General features: G+C 35.8%; 1 protein-coding gene across 2 annotated transcripts in view; it reads right to left on the bottom strand.

The window, feature by feature from the left end:
• The window catches only part of AGBL4 (AGBL carboxypeptidase 4), a 1,508,442-nt gene that overhangs the window by 1,407,453 nt on the left and 77,992 nt on the right, over positions 1-22,997 (bottom strand). For both annotated transcript variants that reach the window (XM_060205929.1, XM_060205928.1), the window contains exon 2: positions 18,694-18,816. In XM_060205929.1, coding sequence (XP_060061912.1) covers positions 18,694-18,816 — 123 coding nt within the window. The remainder of the gene's footprint in view (positions 1-18,693; positions 18,817-22,997) is intronic.

Genomic DNA, 22,997 nt, shown 5'->3' with positions numbered 1-22,997 from the left:
ACTGTGAGAGCAGACCAATAGGGAAGCAGAGGCTACATAGGCTTCTGTGAGATACACACACACACACACACACACACACACACACACACACACACACACACATATCCTGGGTCAGGTGGATTGGGTAAACAGTTAATTTTAATCAGAGATTTTCCTCAAGATTGGGAGCTACTCTCTGCCCTACTTAGCTCTTTCTTGCCCTTTTCTCTACTCTGACACTATCTTAGACAATATCTTTGTCCAACTTCCTGTTAACTAGCAAAAACTATGAAAGTCATAGGACCCTAAGTATATATCTAAAATAGACTTCCACACTTCATTTCATCCTACTACATAAAGCCACACTGGTGGGAGGGGCACTATAAATGTGGATTCCAATACTTCTCAACCGGATTTTAACAAAGTTTAAGATAGTAGAAAGAGACCATTCACTGGAAGCAGAAAAGGAAAATAAATAGCTATATGCAATGAAGAAAGATATATGTTAAGGATACCATAAATGTAGGATGACCTTCCCTGCCAATCTCCAGTAGGGTATGGTTATATAGGCACCTATGAAGAAAGAACTGGGCAGTAGGGTTCTGTGTATAGGCAAAAGACCCCTCTTCCCTATTTTCAGAGAGGTGTTCCACTTTCAAAAAAACTGCCTGGGCTTAGATAATGAAAATGTTATGATGTTAACACATTTCAAAATTTGAAGGCTTCATCTCATTTCACTGCCTATGTATCACAAATAACTTTCAGAATCTTAAGTAACTTTAGACGATAAAGAGCAACTAAGTGAAGATAGCAAATTGCATTTCCCCAAATCCCAATGAAATGGAGACCCAGAATCAAGTCACTTTGATTTTAAAACAGCCATGCACCTCATAACAATGTTTGAATCAGTGATAGTGTGTGCAACAGTGGTTCCCAAACCTCCTATTGCCTAGTAAATCTGCAACCATCATAACATTGAATAGTCTAACACCAGCAGCAGTCTCACACATCTTATGATTACAGAATCTCTCAATGGAATCATTGAGCCTTCTGCTCCATTTCTTCAAGCATTGTTTTATTTAACCTGACCTTTAAAGTATACAAAAATCCACAACAATCATTGCTTTAAAAGACACAGTCATCTAACAACCATTTCTTAGAACATATTCTCATCATTATGCAATGTGACTTCAAATTAAATTTGACATTTCTAACTTAATATATGAAATATAATCCATAGTCATTACTTACAAAAAGGGAAAACTCTTCTGAAAACTTAAACTTCAGTGTCATTAAAGTCCATGGCATGTTCACAACTATTCCTAAATTACTGAGCTCTCCAAATACACAATGCAAGCTGTCTCCATCAACTTCTAGATAAGTTAGTTACCTGCCTCCATCAGTGAAGAGCAAAATATTCTAAGAATGCATGCAGTTAGTCTCCCCAGATTATGTATGCAAATTACACACAGAAAACAAGTTAGCATTCTTCAAAATTATATTATTCCTCTAAATGGACAATATTCCCATTTATTCACCTCAAAGTTCTCAGCTTGTTCTCCTATCATCTATTAAAGATAATCAGACTGGCTACTTGCCTGTGCTCCAAGTTGACATTGTTCAGGTTATCATGAATAAGCCAGGAATTAAATGGGTCAGTAAGATATATGGAAATAAGCTCTAAGGTCAGTTAAGCTTGGGATGAACTCCAGATTCTATAATTTTTAGTTGTATGCAGTTAAGTAATTTCTCTGGACCTCAATTTTATTTTGCAAAGTGTACTCTATAATTCTATATATTTTAAAATAAGAAAACTGAATTTCAGTAAAGCTTAACTATAGTGATAAATTTTATGTATCAACTTTGGCTGGGCCACAATGATTAGTGATCAAACATTCTGAATGTTCTGTGAGGATGCTTTGAGATGAAATTAACATTTGAATCTGTGGATTGTGAGTAAAGCAGACTGTCCTCCATAATGTGGGTAGACCTCTTCCGAGCATCTAAACACAAGATTAGAATTTGAGGAAGAGAAAATCTGCCATAGACAATCTTCCACCTTGAAGTGAATCATCAACTCTTCCCTAGGTTTTCAGCCTGATAGCCATCAAATTTAAACTGCAGTATCAGCATTCCCCTAAGTCTGGCAGATATCCCACCATTCCAATTTCAGACTTGCCAGCCTCCATTAATCAATTTCTCAAAATATTTTAAATAAATAAATAAGCAAACATATCCTACTAGTTCTGACTTCCCAGAGAATCTTTATAGGTTAAGAAACTCAATCTAAAAGGGGTAATAAATAGTAAACCAGAACTCACAATCAGATCTGTGTTTCCAACACTGTCTCCAGCTGCATGATGTCTGATAAAGTATCTTTAGACACAAATATATAAAAGGTGAAAATAAACTGGCATAGCATTTTTCTTTTTTTACTAGAGGGATTGATATTTTACAGTAAAAACAGTTCTTGATACATGTATAAAATGTCTCAGTTTTCTGCAAGACACTCTGACCTCTAGCCTCTGTCCTCCTCCACCACTTTGCTCCAGGCCTAAAAGTCCTCCAGCCTCCCCCAGAGTACTTTACTTTGGTGCAATACACTGAACCCAGCATAAGTTCTACATTGTGTTTCCCCTTTCTTTTATTTCTCAGTTCTTTCCATGAGTGAGAACATACCATATTCATCCTGATTTTGGCTTATCTCACTTAACAGGATTCCTTCAAGTTCCATCCAAGATGAGGTAAAGAAGGTGTATTCATTTTTAATAGCTGAGTAGTACTCTCTTGTGTATAAATACCACAACTTTCTCAGCCACTCATCTGTTGTTGGACACCTGGGTTGCTTCCAGGTTTTGTCTATTTCAATTGTGCTGCCATGAACATAGGTATACACAGATCTATTTGGATGGGTGTGTTTGATTCCTCAGGATAAACCTTCAAGAGAGGATTTGCCAGGTCATAGGGTAGGTCCATTTCTAGACCTTTCTTGTGTGAGTTCTTCAAACTTCTTTTCACAGCAGCCAGACCAATTTACATTCCAAGCAACAGTGCAGGACAGCTCCTTTACCCCAGAAACCTCTCCAGAATTTTTTGTTATTTTGCTTTCTGATATGTGGCATTCTCACAAGAGTGAAGTGGTATCTCACTGTTTTCTCTATTTGCCTTTATCTCACAATCAATGACTTGTAGCATTTGTTAGATGGTTGTTGTCCTTTTGAATCTCTTCTTTAATGAATATTCATATCATATCCTCTCCCCACTTAACAGATAGGGAGATTTTTGCTTATCTGTTTGTTTCTATTGTTGTTGTTGCTGAGTTTGATGAGTTCATCATATATTTTTATTATTACCCATTTGACATAACATTTTTAAGTTTTAATGTCTCTTTGAATAAACTTATACATGAAAGTCATTTTGTCCTGTGTTTGTAACTTTTCAGGAACAAGATAAGGAATTTAGATTTTAGTCTAACTCTGGTAAGAATACAACATGATATGCTAAACAGGACAAGAATAACATCTAATATGGTTTTTGAAATAATCACTCCAAATGCTGTATTGAGAAATGATACCAGTGTAGAGGAGAGTATGAGTAAGAGAAGTAAGAACTGTGGTTCCTGATGACATGTGCATATGATATAAATAAGGAGGGTAAACAGAAAGAAATAGATTCAGGAAACAAATGAGCACAATGACAGTTCCCAATGGATTGGGTAATGAATTACTAGAATGACACAAATATTTATAAAGGTTAAAAAATAGGTGAGCCCCATCAACCAGGACCCTAGTCATGAAATACTGGGATTCCCACATAGATATGATGGCCCTAGACCCCTAACAGATCCCTCTCACCACCATCACTGGCCATCTCCATCAGAAGCAGCATCATGAACCTGCTTGTGGGCCTCTCCAGGACATTGTCTTCAATGTGGAACAAAATGGTAGGGACAGTCCCATTTTCCAAAGGGAGGTTAGATCTACATACTCTGCCATTCAAAGAAGATTGGTCCTGTAATGAGTGCAGCTTAGAATGTTCTGAGCTATGACCATAGAATATAAGCTCTGACCTATAGCGATACAGGGGCTACACAGGCTCCTGTGCTGAATACGGGCCCCAGATCAAATCAATGGAGACTGTGTAGCCCCCGCTATACAATTAATGATATTTATATACAGTTAATGATATTTATATACTTTTTCCCATATTTGGGAAATGCTCTATCCCCTGATAAAGTTTTCAAATTTTATTCCCAATTCTGACACCACTCCCCAGACAATACCATTAGCCAACCTGCATGTTAGCTGTTGGGCTCAAGCAAGAATTAGTAAAGTCATGGGTCCCTTGGAATATGCCTAAAAGAGACTTCCTAACTTTTCCCAAAATGGAGAGTCCAAATCTCATCTGCTATATTCTTATCTTTAGGTATCTAATTACAAAACAATTTGTTCTACTTTATAGCTTAATGCTTTTCAGAAACCAAGCTGCAGATGCTATTGATGCCAATATGACATCCCTGGATAGAGGACCTCACCAGTATATCCTGGAGCCCAACCTCTCCAGAGCCCTGCCCCACTAGGGAAAGACAAACAAGATGGGTGTATGGATCAACCTGCCAACACCCATGTCCAGTAGGGAAGCAATAACAGGAACCAGACCTTCCACCTGCTGCACCCCATAATGATCCTGGATCCATACACCCAAAGGGATAAAGAATAAGAAAGCTTCCAATGGAGGGGATGGTATGCAGAACTCTGGTGGTAGAAATAGTGTGGAATTGTACCCCTCTTAGCCAACAGACTTGTTCATAATTAAATCAATAAAAATAGCTACCATATTAAAAAAATAGGTGAGCTAAACTTTGGAGCATGCCTTAAAAGTAAATAGGTATGGGAGTCAGGTAGTAGTGCAGCGTGTTAAGCGCAGGTGGAGCAAAGCACAAGGAACTACATAAGCATCCTGGTTCGAGCCCCGGGCTCTCCACCAGGAGTTGCTTCACAACTCGCCCTCTCTGTCTTCCCCTCCTCTCTCCATTTCTCTCTATCATATCCAACAATGACGACATCAATAACAACAACAATAATAATTACAACAATAAAACAACAAGGGCAACAAAAAGGAATAAATAATTTTTAAAAAGAGCAATAGGTATATAAAAGCAAGACAGTCAGAGATGAATAACGATGGTATAGTCAATGTTGAACATCTAACAAAATATCAGAAAGCAAGGATGAACATTAGAAATATCATATGTTGCACAGGAATCAAGAGACCACCAAATTATATGAGTCTTTGGCAAGCTTTCAGAGAACTATCTTGCTGGCCTATTGATAATGCAAACCAGACTATAAGATTTAAGGCATAATAAGTCTATAAGAACATTTCTATTATTACTAGATGGTTTTAATGAAAACATATTGTATATAGTTTAATATTTTATGATAAATAACAGATATCTTGAGGTTACATATAAACAGTTTATTATTTGTTTTTATATTTTATGCATCTACTCTTATGTCAGATTGTCAACTTTGATTTCTCATCAGAGTATTCCTATCTCTTCAAGACTCCACACTGCCTACAACTTTCCTGAGTTTAAAAAAAAAATAGCAATATTCCCAGCTGTGGCCATGAACTGTAATCTCAGAGCAACAAGGACTCAGAGGTTACACAGGTTTCTATACTAAATATATATGTCCTGAATGAGGAAGATGGGGTAAAGAGTTAATTTTTTAAATTTTTATTTATAAAATGAAAATACTGAAAGACTATAGGATAAGAGGGGTACAACTCCACATAATTCCCACCACTAGAACTCCGTATGGTAGTTCTACATGGTAGGATCATCTGCCCAGGGAAGTCTGGCATCATGGTATCATCTGGAACCTGGTGGCCGAAAAAGAGTTAAGATATAAAGCAGAGCAAATTGTTGACTAATCATGAACCTAAAGGTAAGAATATTGCAGATGAAGATTTGGGGGGGGTCTCCATTTTGAAGATAGCTAGTAGGTCTATTTTAGGTATATTCCAAGGGGTCCATGACTTTATTAGTTTTTGCCTAAGTCTGACAGCTAATATGCAGGTGGACCCAGGTTACTGTCTGGAGAGATGGTGTCATAGTTGGAGTAAGGACTAGGAAGCTGTATCAGGGGAGAGAGTAACTCCCAAATATGGGGAATGTGAATATAAATAGTATTAAATGTAAACCCCATCAATTTGAATTGAGACCCATATTCAGCACAAGAGCCTATTTAACCTCTGCATACCTGTAGGTCTGAGCTCACATTTTGTGGTCACGGCTAGGAACATTACAGGCTGCACTAATTTCAGGACCCATCTCGCTTAGGGGTAGGTAGAATATGCTGTCCAAACTCCATCCCTGCCATCTGGTCCTGGACTTTTGTTGGTGGGAAGACTCTTAATAACTGTTTCAATTCCTTTGTTTGTGATTGGTCAATTTAGGTTCTGTTCTTCTTCCTGGTTCAGTATTGGAAAGGTATATGTATCTAGGAATTCTTCCATTTCTTCCAGATTCTCTAGCTTCATGGTGTATAGTTGTTCATAGAAGCTTCATGTGATTTTTTTTTATTTCTGTGTTGTCTGTTGTGATATCTCCTCTATAATTTACAATTCTATTTATCTGAGTCTCCCCCCTTTTTTTAGTGAGTCTGGCTAAGGATTTTTCAATTTTGTTTAATTTTTCAAAGAACCAATATTTGGCTTCATTGATCTTTTGTATGGCTCTCTAATTTTCAATGTTGTTTATGTTTGCTCTAATTTTAATTTCAGTCCTTCTGGTTGCTTTGGGGTTCCTTTCTTCCTCTTCTTCTAAGTCCTCAAGGTATGCAATAAGGTCACTTATTTGACTTTTCCGTGTTCTTTAATGTGTGCTTGAATGGCTATGAGTTTCCCTCTCAGTACTGCTTTAGCTGTGTCTCAAATATTTTGATAGCTTGTGTCTTTATTTTCATTTGTTTCAGGAACATTTGAATTTCTTGCTTGAGTGCCTCTTTTACCTAGCAGTCATTAAGCAGCATGTTGTTGAGTTTCCAAATTTTGAGACTTTTGGTGATTTGTTTGTTGTTAAGTGTTAGCTTTACTCCACTGTGGTGTGAGAAGATGCTTGGGATGGTTTCAGTGTTCTTGAATTTGTTGATAATGTCTTTGTAGCCTAATTTTTGGTCTATCCTTGAAGATGTGCTGTGTGGATTTGCAAAGAATATGTATTCCAGTTTCTTGGGGTGAAGAACTCTCAAAATGTCCAGGAGGTCTAGAATACCCATTTTGGATTAATTCTCTTGTTTCTTTGTTGATTCTCTGCTTACTTGGTATAAGTGTAAGAGTCGGGTGTTGAAGTCTCCTACTACTACTGTATTACTATTGATGTATTTTTGTAGTTCTTTCAGTAGGTGTTTGAGATATTTAGATTGGCCCTCACTGGGTGCATAGATATTAATAACTGTTAAATCTTCTGGGTTGATTGATCCTCTCAACATTATGTAATGGCCTTACTTATATTTTATTATTTTATTTAATCTGAAGTCTATTGTTCAGAGATGAGAATGGTTGTTCCTGCCCTTTTTTGTGGTCCATTAGCATGTATGATAGTTTTCCATCCTTTCACTTTAAGTCTGTGTTTGTCTTGTTGGGTCAGGTGGGATTCTTGCAAGCAGCACATGGTTGAGTTATCTTTTCTGATCCATCCTCTTACTCTGTGCATTTTAATGGGTGAATTTAAGAAGCCATTAACATTTATTGGTATTATGGATTTAAGTTGCCACTATTAAACAATTTTTCTATTTTTCCTGATATATAGAAAGTATTTTGGTGATGTTCTTGTTTATAGGAGGTCTTTTAGAACCTCTTTCAGGGGAGGCTTAGTGACAGTTGACTCCTTTAACTGCTGCCTGTCTGAGAACATTTTTATCCCTCCATCTAGTCTGATTGAAAGTCTAGCAGGATATATTATCCTTAGTTGAAACCCATTTTCATTGAGGGCTATCTATCAAACCTCTTTCATGGCAGGCTTGTTGGTGGTTGCCTTCTTTAACTTTTGCCTGTCTCAGAAGGTTTTGACCCTTCCATCTAGTCTGAATGAATGTCTAGCAGGATATATTATCCTTGGTTAAAACTCTTTTTCATTGAGGGCTCGATAGATATCTTGCCATTCTCTTCTGGCTTTTAGACTTTGAGTGGAGAAGTCTGCTGATAGTCTTATGAGTTTTCTCCTGTGTGTGACTTTTGTTTTTCTCTTGCAAGCTTTAGGATTCTTTCTTTATCCTTACTTCTTTTCATTGTAACTATGATGTGTCTTGGTGTCTTCAGGTCTGGTTTGATTCTGTTTGGGACTCTCTGGGTCTCTTGAATCTTAATATTCTTTCTGCTGTTTAGAGCTGTGAAGTTTTCTTCTATTATTTTCTCTAGTATGATTACTTCCCCTTCCTCTCTTTTTTCCCTCTGGTAGGCCAACTGTGAGAATGTTACTTCTTTGAGATCATCCAATATGCTTTTGTTGTTATTTTCTGTGTCTCTCAATCTCTCTCTCCTTAGCTTTTTACCTCCACCTTAGTTTTCTCTAGCTATTCTCTGTCTGGCTAATTCTGTTTTCTGCTTCTGTTAATCTTCTTTCCCTTCTCTCAGATTCCTTTTTCATTTCAGCTATTTTTTTTAACCTTGCTTAGTTACAGTACTAGATTGTTCTGCTAGCTGACCTCTTAGCTCAGCTATTAAGGCTTTCAGTTCTCTAATTACCTCAAGGCAGTTTTTTCTTGAGGGTCTCATCTGTTGTTTCCCTAATTCTCAGAGCCTTTTCCTCAACAGTTGTCCTCATTTCTTGATTAACAGGTCAATTACTTTTTGGATACTTTCCTTATTTATAGTTGCTTCAAACTTATTTGGAGTATCTTCAAGGCTCCTGTCCTCATCCATTGTGGGAGCAGCAAGGAAAATTATATACAAATATAGACAGATAGTTGTAAAAAATAATAGTTAAGCCATATCTGCAATCTTTGGAGAACTGCTGTAGCTATAATTGAAGGACTGGGGATACAGAACTTTGGTGGTGAGAACAGTGTGAAGTTGTACCCCTCTTATCTTATAATTTTGTAAATCAATAAAAAATAAAATAAAACTATATGAAGACCTGTAGTTTGTATGGATTTGTCAATACTATAGCACTCAATAAAAATATGACTATTTTATGGAGAATGAAGAATAGAAACATGGGAAATTCAAGACTTGCTAATTAATGCAACTTAATAATGAAATTAGTCCAAAAAGGCTTTATCACATACGTGTGAGAGCATGACAATGAAATTATGAAAGATTAGTAAGTAAAATAAAAATTTTATTTGGAAATTGTAAACAACCACAATAGGCAATAAAAATCAATTTAAAATGTCTTGTTTGAGGCTCAGGAGGTAGCTCAGGAGTACAGCCAATGCCTTGCATATGTGAAGTTCTGGGTTCAATCTCCAGCACAAAGTAAAAAGATACAGCAATACTCTTATCTTTCTCCCACCCTTCTTTCTAAACCTTCTTCTCCTTCAATCCTTCCATAATTAATTTTTTCAAAAGAAAATGTATAATTTATCATTTTGAAAACATTATGTCTTGAACTTTAAAATATATATTTATATTCTAGTGATTCAAGTAGCATTTTAGGTCCATATTAGAAGGAGCAGGACTATAAATAAACTCAGTAAACCATTCTTAATCAAATGATGTTTACCCTTTTTTGTAGTTATTTTACAACTAAGGCATAGTAGGTTAGAAGTTTATGTGCACTGGAATTGTTCTTCAAAGCAGTGTCTCATATGATTTAAAAATAACTAAGAAAACCAATTCCTAGTAGAGCACATATGCTACCTTGTACAAATACCATGATTCAAGCTGCCTGTTCACATCTGAAGGAGAAGCTTCATGAGTGAAGGAATAGTGCTGTAGCCCCACCAACTCTCCCTTTCTCTCCTCACCCCCCTTATCTTTACCTCTCACTTTCTATCAAAAAGAAAGAAACTAAAAAGAATGGCCACCCAGAATGTACAGGTAACAATCTCCAGTGATAACACTAGTAGCAAAATAAATAAATGAACTCCTGAAGAGATGTGAAAATAGGATTCCCTATTTTCACTGTTAATACATCTTTGTTCTTTCTGAGAGTCATTGATTTAATGAGATATTTTAATTCTTCCTCAAATAGAAGAAAGAACAAATATAAAAGTGGATAAATACCTATGTATACATAGATATAATTCAGTAAAAGGGTCAGATATTTAGCTTTAAAACTATACTATAATAGGTGTTGAGTTTCATTTAGTAATGATTCAGAAAGAAAGAGTAGAATTAAATTATTCATCTATAGTTCCTAGTTACCAATAATTCTATAATATAATTCTAGATATGGTATAACACATTTCATAGCATGCTGTTTTATTCTAAATGTGCTATTTTTTTTCTCTAAAAGAGGTAATGATGTTGAAAAATGGCATGTTGTGGCATGAAGTGATAGTATTAGCATGAAGGAAATTTGTATCTGATATTATGTTAAATAGGTTTTAAACAAGAGTATTTAAATTTTTTCCTGAGAATAGTGGGGATATATGAATATTTTTAAACAGTATAGTAATATGATCAAATTATTTGCATTTTAGCTTTAGTGGAATTTTGGACCACAGAGAGATGGGGCTAAACTTAGGAGACTAGGCAGAAAACTTCCATAGGGGGTCGGGGAGTAGTACTGCTGGTTAAATGCACGTGGTAGGAACCACAAGGACCAGTATAAGGATGCCAGTTCCAGCCTCCAGCTCCCCACCTACAGGGGAGTCACTTCACAAGTGGTGAAGCAGGTCTGCAGGTGTCTATCTTTCTCTTCCCCCTCTCTGTCTTCCCCTCATCTCTCCATTTCTCTCTGTCCTATCTAACAATAACAACATTAATAACAACAACAATGGCTACAACAACAATTTAAAAACAAAGGCAACAAAAGGGAAAATAAATAATAAAAAAAAAGAAAGAAAGCTTCCATACAAGTTAAGTGAATTTACTGAGGACCTAGTCTAGGAGAGGAGTTGTAAGGCTAGAAAAGTGGTAAAATTTCACAATCATTAATTTAATAACAAAAAGGAAATTAGCAATTTTGCATGTAACTTTCTACTACTATCACTTTGTACATTAAGGATAATGTACTAAAAGTACAGCATAGTACAGGACAGTGGGGCTAAAGGTCAGGCTTAAACTTTTGATTAGCTAAGAGAACAGTGGAATGATAACACATAAGTCAGCAGAGTCTACAAGCCAGAGATGAGATAAAATATGAGGTCTGGATGAGACAAACCAGCAGGGTCACATGCAATCCAGGTTCAAGATGGAGACACATGGAAGGTGCCATATTTGCTCAAAGAAGGAAAAGATAAACATATTTATTTGAAAACAGAAATATGAATGAGAGAACACATATGTTAGAAATGATTTTTAAGAAAAAAAATTATATATATATATATGATGGTCCAGGAGGTGGCGCAGTGGCTAAGGAAATAGAATCTCAAGCATGAGGTCCTGAGTTCAATCCCTGGCATCACATGTACCAGAAAGGTGTCTGGCTCTTTCTCTCTCTCCTCCTATCTTTCTCATTAATGAAATAAATAAAATCTTTTTTAAAAAAAGAAAAGAAAATAACAATACAAAGCCGGGCAGTGGTGCACCTGGTTAAGCGCACACATTACAGCGCACAAGGACCCCCAGGTTCAAGTCCCTGGTCCCCACCTTCAGGGGAAAAGCTTCACGAGTGGTTAAGCAGGGCTGCAAGTGTCTTTCTCTCTCCCTCTCGATCACCCCCTTCCCTCTTGATTTCTAGCTGTCTCTACTCAATAAATAAGTAAAGATTTAAAATTAAAAAGAGCAAGAAACAATATTAATTTAAATCTTTAGGACATTTTGACTAAGGAATTCTCTCCATTTCTAAAAAAATAATTGCAGTTTTCCATTTCCCTAGAGTACTACTACATTTCTACAATTTGTGGCTGTGTATGGCATTACTGGAACTGGATGGTTTTTCTCACAGTCAGAAGCTACCTGAGTAATTTTCATTAATCCTTCAAATCTTAGTTGATAATAACTTCCTCAAAAAAAATGGTCTGTCAACTAGTTCCACAATACCCTGTTGGAAAAGACATGCATTTGCTATGAATTCTCATAATACTGTTTTTATCTTGATGAGAAATAGTGTTATACATTTTGTATAGAACTCAAATATGTTCTAAGTAGGGCATGCCTGTTGTCTCATGGTCCTTTCTGGTTTAAGATATAATCTGGTAAAAACTGTGATCAATTTAAGCTTGGTCTTTTGTTGGTCTCCCTCACTAAGTATTCTTCCCAAAGGATAAAACTTATCTTCTATTAGTAGATTTATAGAGACAAATAAGAATTACAATCTACTACACCCTGCCAAGTAACCCAAATAAAAAATCCTGCCATAATCATAATTATGTTGAGCCTTAAGACTCTGGGAACTCTTCCTTAAACAGAACAACTGCTTTAATTTCTCTGAAAATAAAAATGGGGAAAACTACAGAAATATAGAATAAACTTCAAAGTCATAATTCCCACAATCACATCAAGCCATATGATTCATAGTAAGATCATCTAGCTCCTCACACTCAGCTTTCTGCATCCACAAAGTTAATTTCTAAAGCAAAAGGAGAATATTAATAACTAAAATATTCCAAATAGTCTTCTAATTTTAGTGATTTTAATGACTCCTTTGTTTAAAATGTCTTTGTCTCCTTTCATCTGAGTTGATTTTATTCATACTTGAAAACTCAGCTTAAATACCATCTCTATCTCAGTTTTCTGTGACCCATGCTGGATTAAATATCCTTTTTGAATAGCTCTTAAGGTCAAGAGTTGTACCTAATTGATCTTTGATTCACCATAATTGGCTTCTTGAGCATGTGACCTGTGCACACGATGTCAAACACAGAAGAGCCTGTAGTTTGGTTTACTGATTTGCTATCACTATTTTGAAATTGTTGACAATTTCTCAACAAAGAATCTAGAATTTCATTTTACAATGGTCCACACAAATTATATAACTGATTCTACCCGAAAAGAAAGGCTGGTAGGCAATTTTCCTATGTTTCAACTTGTACCTTAATTTATTTGCTTCACCATTCCTTCTTAATTGTTTTCTGAACTCTGATTCTCCTTGGTAAAGAAAAATTAACTTGCCAATGCATACAAACCATACAATTCACCTATAGTCTTAGACCAGGGAGACCAGAAGCAACTGGTCATTTCACTAAATAAGATACAGCTATATGTAAATAGCATTAAATGGCATAAATCATGATAAGGTCTTGTATGATACAGCAAATACTTGTATGATACAGAAAATACTAACCATGGGATTTTCAAAGTAAAACAAATTTCCAAATAACTTGGTTATAATAAGTCCGGTGGTAGTGCGGCAGTTTAAATACACATGATGCAAAGCACAAGGACCAGGGTAAGGATCCCGGTTTGAGCCCCTGGCTCTACCTGCAGGGAGGTCGCTTTACAGGTGGTGAAGCAGGTCTGTAGATGTCTATCTTTCTCTCCCCATCTCTGTCTTCCTTTTCTCTCTCCATTTCTCTCTGTCTTATACAACAATGATGACATCAATAATAACAACAACAACAATAAAAACAACAAGGGCAACAAAAAGGAAATAAATAAATATAAAAAAAGAATCTTTAAAAATAAAGAAAGATGCTCTGGATTGTGAATGTTCTGTATGTTCAATCAATTTCTGAAATATTAGAGTAAAAATATCACTGAACACTAAAAATAATAATAATAATAATGACTAGCTATTGCCTTCTCAAACTCTCAGAGGCAGGAACTTTCCCTATTCTCTATAAAACCTATATTTCTCCCAGCCTTAGAATCTCTGGGGCATGGCTTGTCTTCCTGCATATTTCACTTGATCCATACCATTAGATACTGCATCCACTGAGCTCAACCAAAACAGTGCAAGCAGTACCACCTCGACAGGTTTCACTTCAGATTGTCCATAGATGCCAAACATGGAATGTGAACCCTTCAGCTCTGGTGAGACTATTCCTAGCTCATAGGACTCCTCAATTCCATATCAGGTGGTGTACTTCCTAGTAATGCCACAGAACCTAAATATAGACGAGGTAAGGATTACAAAAGCTGAATAAGGGCAAAAGACCAGCATAATTTAAGGATGGCTCTTTTGACCACTACCAGGCCACCCCATTATCCAGGGCCCTAGTCAGAGAATCCTGAGATTCCCACATAGACATGTTGGGCCTAGACTTCTAACAGATCCCTCTCTCCACTGTCATTGGTCATCTCCATCAGGAAGAACACAGTGGACCCTCTTGTGGGCCTGTCTGTACAAGACATTGCCCTCAATGTGAGTCAATATTGGTAGGGACTACCCCATTCTCTGAAGAGAGGTTGGGTCAACATACTCTGTCACTAAAGGAAGATGGGTCCTGCAAAGAGTACAGTCTAGAATGATCCAAGCTATGACCACAGAATGCGAGCTCAGACCTACAGGGATGCAGAGGTTACACAGGGTCCTGTGCTGAACATGGGCCCTAGATCAGATCAGTGGGGTTTACAGTTAATGGTACTTATATATTCTTCCAATATTTGGGAACTACTCTCTTCCTTGATCCAGCTTTCTAGTTTTATTCACAACTCTGACAGCATCTCTTCAGACAATACCATTAGTCCACCTGCATGCTTGCTGTCAGGTTTAGGCAAAAATCAGTAAAGTCATGGGTCCCTTGGAATAGACCCAAAATAGACCTACTAGACTTTTCCAGAACGGAGACCCCAAATCTCATCTGCTGTAGTCTTACCTTTACATTCCTAATTATTATTAAATACTTCATTCTGCTTTGTATCTTAATGCTTTCTCAGCCACCAAGCTGTAGACACTAACAAGACACCAACCTAACTTCACTGGATAGATGACCTCACCAATGTGTCATGCCCCACTGAGGAAAAATAGAAACAGTTTGGGAATATAGATCGACCTGCCAATGCCCATGTCCAGTGGAGAAGAAATTATAGAAGCCAGACCTTCCACTGGTACTTTTCTAGACTAATATTTTGAGTCAGGTCTTAGTACAGTTCAATCAAAGCAGCAAGTATATGAAGAAAGATCTGAGAAAAAAATTCACCAAAAATAGTTGTAAGATGTGGCAAATGTATGCCAACATAAAACAGGAAATGTATGGTAATAAATCTTTCATGATTCAACCCATATCAGATCTCAATAATAATCAACTTCTTTCTATTGCTTAAATTACTTCATTGGATAATAACAGTATTAATTTAGACTTTAATTATGTATGCAGGCTGTCTGGTTCTGTATGAGAACAGGGGGTAATAGAACTCAAATTATGTCCTGAAGCACATTATAGTGGAAGGAAAAAAGACAAAATTTTAAAAATCATGGAAATTACTAAAGAGATCAAATTAGAGTGATTTATTTATTTTCTGAAGGGAAATAATAATTATAGAGAGGGACATGTGGAAAGAAAAGACAAAGATTCATAAAAGAGTTTAGGGACAACTAATAAATGAGGCACTTATTCTACAGCTCTGAAAGAAAAATGAAAATAAATTTCATCTACATGAACCAATACATTGAATATATTAATCACCTTACTCCTTCCCAGTCTGGGTATACCTACAGAAAACTTTACAACACAGCAGACAAAAATCAGTAGGTCAGAGCTACACATAAAAGAAAAAACCCTAGCCTCCCTGTTTTACATAAACTAAATAAATCTTTTGACTAAGTTAGATCAAATGAAAGCTCCATCTATCAAATTGTTTCAAGAAGCAACTGGATTGCTTTCACTAAAATAAAATAAAGTAGTGTTATACTTTCAGTCAACCCTGAAGGATGTTACAAAATAAATCCCTAGGAAATACACTATTTTAAATATCACAGGGATATTGTTGGGGATCCTGTTCATCACATTTCAGTGTCTCTTTAGAAAACCCAACAGAAAGAATTTCTATTGAGCTTCAGTACTTGGTTTATTTTTTTCTTGTGGACATTGTTTCTCCTGGGGCTTCTGTCAGAAAACTCTAAATTTGATATCTACTATAGCAATTTTTTTTTTTGCCTGCAGCCCCGAGGCCGCCTCTTCGCCGTGCAGTGTCCCAAGGTGGGTCTCCCTTTACCCCTTTCCCTCCCAGAGAGTCCCCCGATTCGTACCCCGTGCCTCTCAGGGTCCCCCCTGGCTGGCCCAAGCTGCCCCGCCATGCTCTGAGGCCCACCTGCCCCTCCGCCATCTTCAGCAGCCGCCTGGGAAAAGCTACTATAGCAAATTTATAGGAACTCACAAGAATCATTTTATGTCCTCATCCAGCTGAATTTTCTTTCACTATCCCCCTTTTCTGATATATCTTCATTCATCTAGCTTTAAAATATTATTATTTTGCATATGTGTCAATTAGTTAATAGAAAAATATTTAGTTTTTAAATAAATGTTTTTCTTTAAAACATCATTCTCTATTAAATTATTTGAAATTCAACCAGTTTCCAAAGAATGACCATATAATCACTTTAATACACTGCAAAGCTTACATATCATAAACACATCCACTTAATATTATTTATACATTTTTGGAGATTAGGTGTTATTCATTTGGTTACTGTGTAGTCAGATTTCTTGTACATATTTCTTTCCCTATTTTAAATAATCTAAATAGATCCTTTGATTAAATTAGATCAGAGGAAAGTTGAATATATTAAATTGTTTCAACTGACAATTTAATCGCTTTCACTAAAATGTCCTTCAATACCTTCAGCTAACATTGAAGGATATTACCTACCAGCTTAATACCAGGTAGGGATGGAAAAAAAAACTACTATGGTTAAGGTAATAAAAAAAATTAAGAAAAGGAATCTGGATTAATTAACTTCAGGTGAAAATCAAAGGATAGACTTTAAAATGAAAGTATTCTCTACTCATCAATTTATGATTATTGTTTACAATGGAAGTAAAAAAAATCAAAAGGCATTTTCTGAGCACCAGTTATATCACTGATAAGGCAATACATAGCATAAGTTCAAAGAAAATAGAAGATGTTAATATATATAAATGGTGTTCAAGTCTGACTTGATGAATAACACCACAGTACTGTATATTAGATAAAACTAAACTGCTCCAAAATTGTATATTAAAGTTCTAACATACTTTATGTATATTGATTATATTATGACTGTAATCTTCTAGGAGATATAATCTCTATAGAGGTAATATCAATTTTTTTAAATATTTTATTTTATTTATTTATTCCCTTTTGTTGCCCTTGTTGTTTTATTGTTGTAGTTATTATTGTTGTTGTTGTCGTCGTTGGATAGGACAGAGAGAAATGGAGAGAGGAGGGGAAGACAGAGAGGAGGAGAGAAAGATAGACCTGCAGACCTGCTTCACCGCCTGTGAAGGGACTCCCTGCAGGTGGGGAGCCGGGGTTCGAACCGGGATCCTTATGCCGGTCCTTGTGCTTTGCGCCACCTGCGCTTAACCCGCTGCGCTACAGCCCGACTCCCATATCAATTTTTTAAAAAGTTATTTGTATGGTTCCATATCCAATGTGACTGGTGTTCTTATAAAAAGGAAGTGTTTATATACAGGTATGCACACAGGGAGAACATTATGGAAATGATGGAAGACACAAGAGTGATAGGGCTAGGAGATAGTTCAGCAGTTAAAGTACAAGCCTTGCCACATGTGAGATCCTGGATTTTAGCACATGACACACCATGAACAACACCAGGGGAGCTCTATGGATAGAGGAGCAATTCTGAAGTGTGTCACTCAACAGTATCATGTAGATATAAGGTTCTGGATTCATTCCTGGCATAACACAGAAAATAATTAACAACATAAATAACTTTTAAATGAAATTAACAGTGAATGATACCCAGTATAAGTCAGGTTGTGGATGTTGTTATAAAAAACAAAGGTTTTAGGCTTCAGGAAATTATATATTTGACACTTGCATATTCATTCAGTCACAGACACATACACACATGCATGCAATTAATCAGAATTTTTAAATTATTGATTATTTGTAAAAATTCATGTTTACATTTATTATATTGTTCTGCAATTGTATCATTCAGGGCATGAAAATCAAAGCATAGATGTAAGCAAGATTCAATTGATGGGATTTCAAATCAGGTCTTGAAGTCCCCTTTCAGAATATCCATACTATTTGTTGACTGTGATAATAGCATTTTTGTTATCATAAGTGTTCTATTTAACCTGTCTCTTAATCATTTCTCTATAAAGTATCTCCTTCTGACAAAGACTATGTTCTATGAACATATTATATGAAATGGTATTCTACAGATGTTCAATAATTCATGTTTTTTCATATAATATCAGTTTTATCACAAAAATACCTAAGAAATTACTTTATAAAAATATAAGGCACTATTAAATGTTCATTAGTACTACAATTATATTTTTAATCATTTATATAAACAAAACACAGTATTTCATTCTTAAAAATGTATCTCACCTATATTCTTCAAAATTGATTTTTCCATGACAACTTATTGCATTATGATGAAATGTCAAATGATTTGAATCTTACTGAATGCTAAGATGGAATTTACTTCTGAAAACCTTACTGGACAAGCTCAAAACTAAAACTCCTTAATCCACTCACCACTTTCAAAGCAAGCATCAAAAATAAGATGTCCTTTCTTGGGCTGTCCAGAGTATCCATTTGGAAGCACCATATATTTGCTCACATTCCCTCCGATGGCATCATCATTTCCCATATCATTGCCTATTTTATTTAAAGAAAAAGTTTTATGTTAAACAGAGATTGAAAAGTATTAACAAGATTTTAAAATAATGCTATCATTAATCCTACCCCTCTGCCCAATCCCAAAACATTTAAAGCATTTAGTTTCTACTCAGGTAATAAGAAATTAACTACATATTATGGTAGAATAAAAAAGGAAAATATTTTGAAATAAGAAAGATACTGATTCAGTTCTCACTTCTGCAACATGCTAACCCTATGTGGTGCAAATCAATGTAATCCATTTTAAACCTCATAAAAGGTTTTTTATCCATAAAAGGAAGGGTCTGAATATAGCTTACACAGGAGAGAACGTGGCTTATTTGCATAAAGCCTTATGTTTTTAGTTCCGGTACCACATAAGGACACCATGAACAGATACAGGGGGCGCTCCATGGATAATGGGGTGTCTCAGTGTCTCTCTCTCTCTCTCTCTCTCTCTCTCTCGTGTGTGTGTGTGTGTGTGTGTGTGTGTGTGTGTGTGTGTGTGTGTGCGTGTGTGTGTGTGTGTGTGTCTCCAATTCCCCAGAGTCCCATCCTATTAGGGAAAGACAGAGGCAGGTTGGGAGTATGGATCGACCTTCTAGCACCCATGTTCAGTGGGGAAGCAATTACAGAAGCCAGACCTTCCACCTTCTGCATCCCACAATGACCTTGGGTCCATACTCCCAGAGGGATAGAAAATAGGAGAGCTATCAAGAGAGGGGATGGAATACGGAGTTCTGGTGGTGGGAATTGTGTGGAGTTGTACCCCTCTTATCCTATGGTTTAGTCAATGTTTCCTTTTTATAAATAAAAAAAGAAAAAAGATAAAAAAGAGATGGTAAAAACATATCTTTCAAAAACTGTATGATAAATTAGATACAAAAAATATCTAGTATAACTACTGAAGCACAAGTAATGGGCCATAAGATAGTGTACCCAGTAGGGTACACACTTTACCATCCACATGAACCTGATTGGTTCAAATCCTTGATACCATAGTAAAACACCATATACAAGGAGAAGTATCACAAAAAGTGGAGAGATGCTATGGTATCTCTCTGTTTATATCTGTAATTGAGAGGTAAAAAGTAAGAATAATCCTCTGGCTGTGGAAAAATTGTATAGGCATAAAGCTTCAGGAGATTCCTAAAGGGAAATAAACAGTCCAAAATATATTCATCATATACAGCCCACACATATCAACCATGCAATATATGACAAGGATGTCAGGATGATTCAATAGTGTAAAGAAGGTCTTTTCATCAAATGGAGCTGGGAAAATTGGACAGCCACATGTAGGAAAGGCCACCATTTAACACTACACACCCAAAGCAAATCAAATCAAAATGGATCAAAGACTTGGATACTATACAAGACTCTGAAATTTATAGAATAAAACACTGGTAAAACTTTGCAGGATCTTCACATCAAATAGGTATTTGAAGATTTAACCCCATAGATATGGGGAATGAAAATAAGAAGAAACAAATGGGACAACACAAAATTAAAAGACTTCTTCTACACATTGAAAGCAAACTATACAAGGGTAACCAGACAACCCAGTAAATGGGAGAAGATACTTGCACAACACACATCTATCAAACATCAAATATGTTACTGATAGCAGATATCTATAAACAACTGGTACAGAGCAACAAAAAAATAATAATAACCCAATAAAATACTGAGCCATCTCCTAACTAAGCAGTGAGTTCTGAATAAAAGTTTCAGTGATCCAAAAAAAAAAAGTGCATCATAAATCTAAGTAGGCAGTATTCTAAGGATAGATATGCGTGGCTCTCAGACATATAAATAAATGATGCACTTCACTTATCATTAGAGAAATGCAAAACTACACTGAGATTCCATATCACATATGAGAGAATTGCCTACATCAGCAAAATAAGAATGGCAGGTGTTGGTGAGGTAAAGGAAAAGTGCCCCAGTTACACTGCTAGTTGAAATGCAAAGCGGTGCTGGCCCTTTGAAAAACTTTATGGAGAGTTCTTAAACAAACAAAAATAGAAATACCATATGAACCAGCTAGGCATTTACCCAAAGAACACAAAATCACTAATTCAAAGGGACATATGCACCCCATGCTCATATCTTCCTTGTTCACTATAGCCAAAAAGTGGATGCAGCCTAAGTGACAAGTGACTGGATAAAGAAGTTATGGAACATATACTACACAGAATATAGCTCATTTGAGACAAAATAGATGTAAATGGAGGTTATTATGCTTAGCGAAATAAATAAAAAGATTAAAAACAACTGTCCAGTGTTTTCATTCATATGTGGAAACTAGAGAACTGATGATACATATGAACTTGCATATATATATATATATATATATATATATATATACACACACAGAGATATATATTAAAGAAAGAAGAAGGAAGGAAGGAAGAAAGGAAGGAAGGAAGGAAGGAAGGAAGGAAGGAAGGAAGGTGGGAGGGAGGTCAACTGGCAGGCAGGAAGGAATAAACAGTTTTTAAGATTTAGTAGGAACTATGGTGGTTATCTTTCAGGATGGGAGGGTGAGGACACAGAACACTGATGGTGGGTTCAGTGTGGAACTATACACTGTAATCTTACAATCTTGTAACCCCATACTCATCACAAATAATAAGAAAAAGGAGTTTGGGGGGTGGTCGAGGGGATTAGATTGCAAGGACAGAGGAGGTTTGATGAACTTTCGGTAGAATTTAAAGCAGAGTGTAACAATTTTGATGAAATGTGAAACTATACTTTTAAAACATTTATACTCTTTAAACCAGGTTTAATTCAAAAACAATTTTTTAATCCTGGGATAAATTAGTGTATATTAGTTGACATCTAAATATTTAAAAGGGAAAGATTCAAGAATTGATTGATGTCGGAGTGAAAGCCACATATGTATGTGCATACCTAAATATACATACAAAAAAGGAAATAATCCTGATTAATAACCATCAAACACTTTCTCATTTCCTGGGTGAAATATTATTAACCTTTTTTTTTTAGTTTCTGGGGTATTTTTCTACATCTTTTTTTAAATTTTGGTCTATTAACATCAACTGACACTCTATTGAAAAAAATATTAAAAATTTGTGTATACTACAACATTTTCCTATGTAATACTTTTATTCTATTATCATTGTAGTTGTTCTATAGAGGTGGTCATCAATGTGAATAGTAATCCTAGAGCATTTTTTCAAAATTTGTTTAGGGTTTTCTTGCTTTCATAATGATGGAAACATACTGATAGAATTTGGTTAATGAAGACTAGAGATGCTAAATGTATTGCAAAGTAAAGTCAGGGAGAACTTCCAAATTCCTTATACAAATATCCATGTATGTACACATCCTGTTTATAATTATGTGCACTTAGAAGCTAGCTCTGAGGGCAGTCGGGCAGTAGCACAGTGGGTTAAGCACAGGTGGCACAAAGCTCAAGGACCAGTGTAAGGATCCTGTTTCCAGCCCCCAGTTCCCCACCTGCTGGGAATTTCTTCACAAGTGGTGAAGCAGGTCTGCAGGACTCTTTCCCCCTCTCTGTCTTCCCCTCCTCTCTCCATTTCTGTCTGTGCTATCCAACAACAAAGACATCAATAACAACAACAATAATAACTACAACAATAAAAAGGGCCACAAAAGTGAATGAATAAATAAATAAATAAATTTAAATTAAAAAAATAATCTAGCTCTGTTTATATTTTCAAAGTATTTTGTATGGCTTAACACATAATTATTTTTCCAAGAAAGCAATTGAAATATAAATCAAGGAAAGAGTACAACTGATGTGTCACATTTTCATCCAGAAATATTAACATTTTTGAAAACAACATCAATAACAACATTGTCACTCATTATTTTATTTACTGATACAGATTTCATCTATAAGTTAATATTTGTATCAGTTTTATTTATAGCAACTTCATATACCACCACAAACATTAAAAACCCTTATTGTGTTTCCCATATGTCCAGTTATGTATATCCCCATTTTTTCTGTATTTTGTTTTATTCTTTTTTTTTTATTTAAAAAAGTATTAATTAACAAAACCATAGGGTAGGAGGGGTACAATTCCACACAATTCTCACCACCCAATCTCCATATCCCACTCCCTCCCCTGATAGCTTTCCCATTATCTATCCCTCTGGGAGCATGGACCCAGGGTCATTGTGGGTTG

This window comes from Erinaceus europaeus, chromosome 13, assembly GCF_950295315.1.
Source record: "Erinaceus europaeus chromosome 13, mEriEur2.1, whole genome shotgun sequence".
Lineage (NCBI taxonomy): Eukaryota > Metazoa > Chordata > Mammalia > Eulipotyphla > Erinaceidae > Erinaceus > Erinaceus europaeus.
The sequence above is the reverse complement of the archived record's forward strand: the minus strand, read 5'-3'. Positions and strand labels throughout refer to the sequence as shown.